At 34.3% G+C, this 3,464-nt stretch overlaps 1 protein-coding gene across 1 annotated transcript; it reads right to left on the bottom strand.

The window, feature by feature from the left end:
* Positions 1–403: 403 nt before the first annotated feature.
* On the bottom strand, positions 404–3,021 carry LOC113857956 (SKP1-like protein 1A). Its single transcript, XM_027490309.1, has 2 exons — positions 2,680–3,021; positions 404–1,311 (listed from the first exon to the last, which is right to left on the bottom strand). The coding sequence occupies exons 1-2, from the start codon at positions 2,971–2,973 to the stop codon at positions 1,138–1,140; spliced, it is 468 nt and encodes a 155-aa protein (XP_027346110.1). The 5' UTR covers positions 2,974–3,021; the 3' UTR covers positions 404–1,137.
* Between the last annotated feature and the right edge of the window lie 443 nt (positions 3,022–3,464).

Below are 3,464 nucleotides of genomic sequence, written 5' to 3'. Positions count from 1 at the left end.
ACATGTTATGCTTTACATGTTGTATAACTATCACCTTACTTTTTGTTGTCACTTTAATTTTTTGTCATCTTAAATCTTGTAAATGTCACTTTTTCATCGTCTTTTATCTTGTAACTGTCATTTTTTTGTTATTTTGTATTCTTGTCATGTGTTTTGTTCTACCACAGCTGATAACTATTAATAATCACTTCTAATGAATTCTTATTACGTGTGCATCTTCAATTACATAATTATCACTTTTTTGTCATCTTCAATCTACAAGTGACATAATTGTCATGTAATATGCTCTACACGTTACATAATTGTCACATTACTTTTTTATATTCTTTGATCTTATATCATAATTGTCACGTGTTGTATTCTACACGTTACATAATTGTCACTTTACTTTTTTATTGTCTTTGATCTTATATAACTATCACTTTTTTATTGTCGTCGTGTTTTGCCCTTATAATGTATTTTACTCTACTATAACCTTTTTGTTATCTTTAATCTTGTAAAAGTCACTTTTTGTTATTTTCGATCCTTGTCTCATGTTTTGTTCTGGTGATAACCATTAATAATCACTTCCAATAATTTCTTATACTTTGAAATACAATAATTCAACTTTCTTTCGGGTAAAAACTCACCTCTTTTTTGAATAATTTTGGCATTTTTTAGTTTAAAATTTATGACTTCGTAAAATTCCTCGATACATAATTTTATTTCCTTCTATAATTATTTTAACTTGTACTAGCAGCTTATTAGTGTTACCTGATGCAATAATCCATACAGATCAAACTTGAGCCACACTCGTATTATTGACGGAAATATGTTAATTGCCAAATCGTTTCCAAAGAGAACAGAGACAGGCAAAAAGGATACGAGTTCAAAAAGAACAGGCACTACCATGTAGAGAAAAATTATGAGTAACAGAGAAATGACAATGAATTAACAATAAACCGCATACCAGCCTCCGCCATTACGCCCCACAACCATATTCAACTATTTACTTACAATTTCACCATTGCTCACATGTTCAATACGGAAAAGATAAGTCTGATACACGAACATAGTCAAACATAAAGAGTCAGAAACATGACTAGCAACTATAGATTAGGCACATGACATATATTTCATTGAGATTTCAAAAGCTACTCATTCAAAAGCCCATTGGTTTTCCCGACGAACTTCATCCTCTTCCTCAGGGGTGAAGTCATTCTTAATATTAAATGTCTTGCGTATTTCCTCTGGAGTCTTCCCTTTGATCATGTCTGCCACAGTCTGGCAAGTAAGGTCCAAAAGGGTCTTGATGTTCAAGTAGTTTGCAGCCTGAAAAGGAAATTTTCACAATACATAGCAATGTCACAGCCTTATCATTATACACAGTAAACAAGAGATTTAAATTTGCAGATACACACCACAGCAATTTTAAGATAATTAATACATATTGCAAAACAGGCATGAAAATGGAATACTATTACACCATTCGATGCAAACTGGCAGAGACCACTACAACCAAAACAGTTGTCATCATGGGCAATTTTAATGCTACTTCCATATCAGGCATATTAGTGGAAATCCAATGAACAGGGAGGAATAAGGAACAGAAAGGCATCAAGCATTTAAATAATGTGGTTTTCATGAAATATAGACAATATAAACACAGATCCATAATCAACAATGGATTCCTTACACTTGAATTTGCCTGAACACGAGTATACATATTCTTAAATTCACAAGGCACTTGTAAATTAATAAAACAATACGTCCAATGCTCACTGCAGAAGATTATCTTATCCAGCAAACGATTATATCAAAAGAAACAGAAATCTCGTGTTCAGAATCAATTTCAATCCTATCATAAAATCTGACAAAAACGCCGGATTCTCTCAGGTTTGTAGCAGAAACCAGAGGACGAGTTTCATTTCACTTAAACAAAAAGTGTTTAAAATTTGCATGAGTTCCGTTTGCTTAAGAAAATATAAGGGAATTTACTCGAAGGTCCAACTTCAGTCACCCAGTTCCCGCAAGAGTGGGAGAGAATATAAACCCAGTTCCCGCCGGCGTTTTAAATAGAAATGCGGTGACCTTGGTAAGGAGTTTGCCATATCGGTGTCAGACGTGTTGGATGTCTCCAACACGGATATGTCTAATATGTTATGATGAATAAGCAAGATAAGCTTTGAGTTTGTATGTTTGAGATACTTTATTCTGTGATTGAAATATATTAACTTTTTTTAACATAACATGTACTAATTGTGTCACGTCCTGTTCTTATTTAAAATGCACCATGCTGTATCTCTGGTTGGGTCAGTACTGGCCAGATTCAAGAGTTTGAACGCAACATCAAGGTTTCGGGAGTCTCCAAATCCCCGATTGCGACTTCAATTGTAGTTTATCCACAATTTTCATAATGTCCAGCCAACCGCGACAGTTACTTAAAACCTTGTTTGAAATCAAGAATTCCTCTCGCAAGACGAAACCCAATCCATTGTGCTCAGTAAATCGAAACCCAATTTTCAAACAATCAAATCAAAACCCAAATCTCACAAAAAATAAATCAAAGAACCCACCGACACCAAATCCCCAATCTCAAAAACCCTAACCCCCAATCCGAAAACCAAAACATAAAAGAACAAAACAATTCAACGGCCAAATAATAAAAGAAGAAACACAAAAAAGAGAAAAACAACTCACCAGAATGAGATCGAAGAGCGTGGCCTGATCGACCTTGACAAAATCAGCGTCCCAGGCCTTGAGATCCTCTTCGGAGGGTTTCTCATCAGAATTATTGGCTTCAACGTGCTTCTTGCAGTACTCGATAACCTTCGCGAGGATTTTGCTGGTGACGTTGGGTAGAGGGATGTGGCTATCGGCGCAATCGTCTTCGATCATGTGTTTTATCGTCTGCGACTCCAACGCCACCGCTTCCTCGACCTCGAAGGCCTCACCGTCAGAACTCTTCAACGTGATCTTCTTCGTCGACGCCATGGCTCGACAATCCAAAATCCCTAATCCTAGTTTTGTATTAGCGATGAAAGTTTTGTAGAGAGTGTAGTCGTTGCTATATTTATAGCGCTACTAGAAGGTTGTTTTGTGTGCCCATAGGAACTGCGCTTTCTGCGTAACGTTGCGTGGCATTATCTTATTGGTTGCAGGCTTTTACATTTTAAGTAATATATTTGACTCTGTCATTCAGGATTTTCTAGATAAAAAGATTATGAAAATTTACTTAGTTACCCATCTATCCGTGATTTTCAGTTGTTCACTTTTAAAAATACAGTTTTATTTTAGTATTCACTCAAAGATACGTAATATTAATATATTAAATTTTGTAACAGAAAAATTTCCTACAAATTTTTATTGTATATCTTTAAAATGCATTAAAAGTATTTTGAAATTTTTTTAATTAATTAATGAATTTTATGTGATAAAAATATTTTAAATTAAAATAAAATTTAAAAATAAAATATATGCATTAA

The sequence above is a fragment of the Abrus precatorius genome, unplaced genomic scaffold, assembly GCF_003935025.1.
Source record: "Abrus precatorius isolate BTA unplaced genomic scaffold, Abrus_2018 Scaffold2, whole genome shotgun sequence".
In the NCBI taxonomy this organism is placed as follows: domain Eukaryota; kingdom Viridiplantae; phylum Streptophyta; class Magnoliopsida; order Fabales; family Fabaceae; genus Abrus; species Abrus precatorius.
This window is presented reverse-complemented; position numbering and strand designations above follow the sequence as displayed.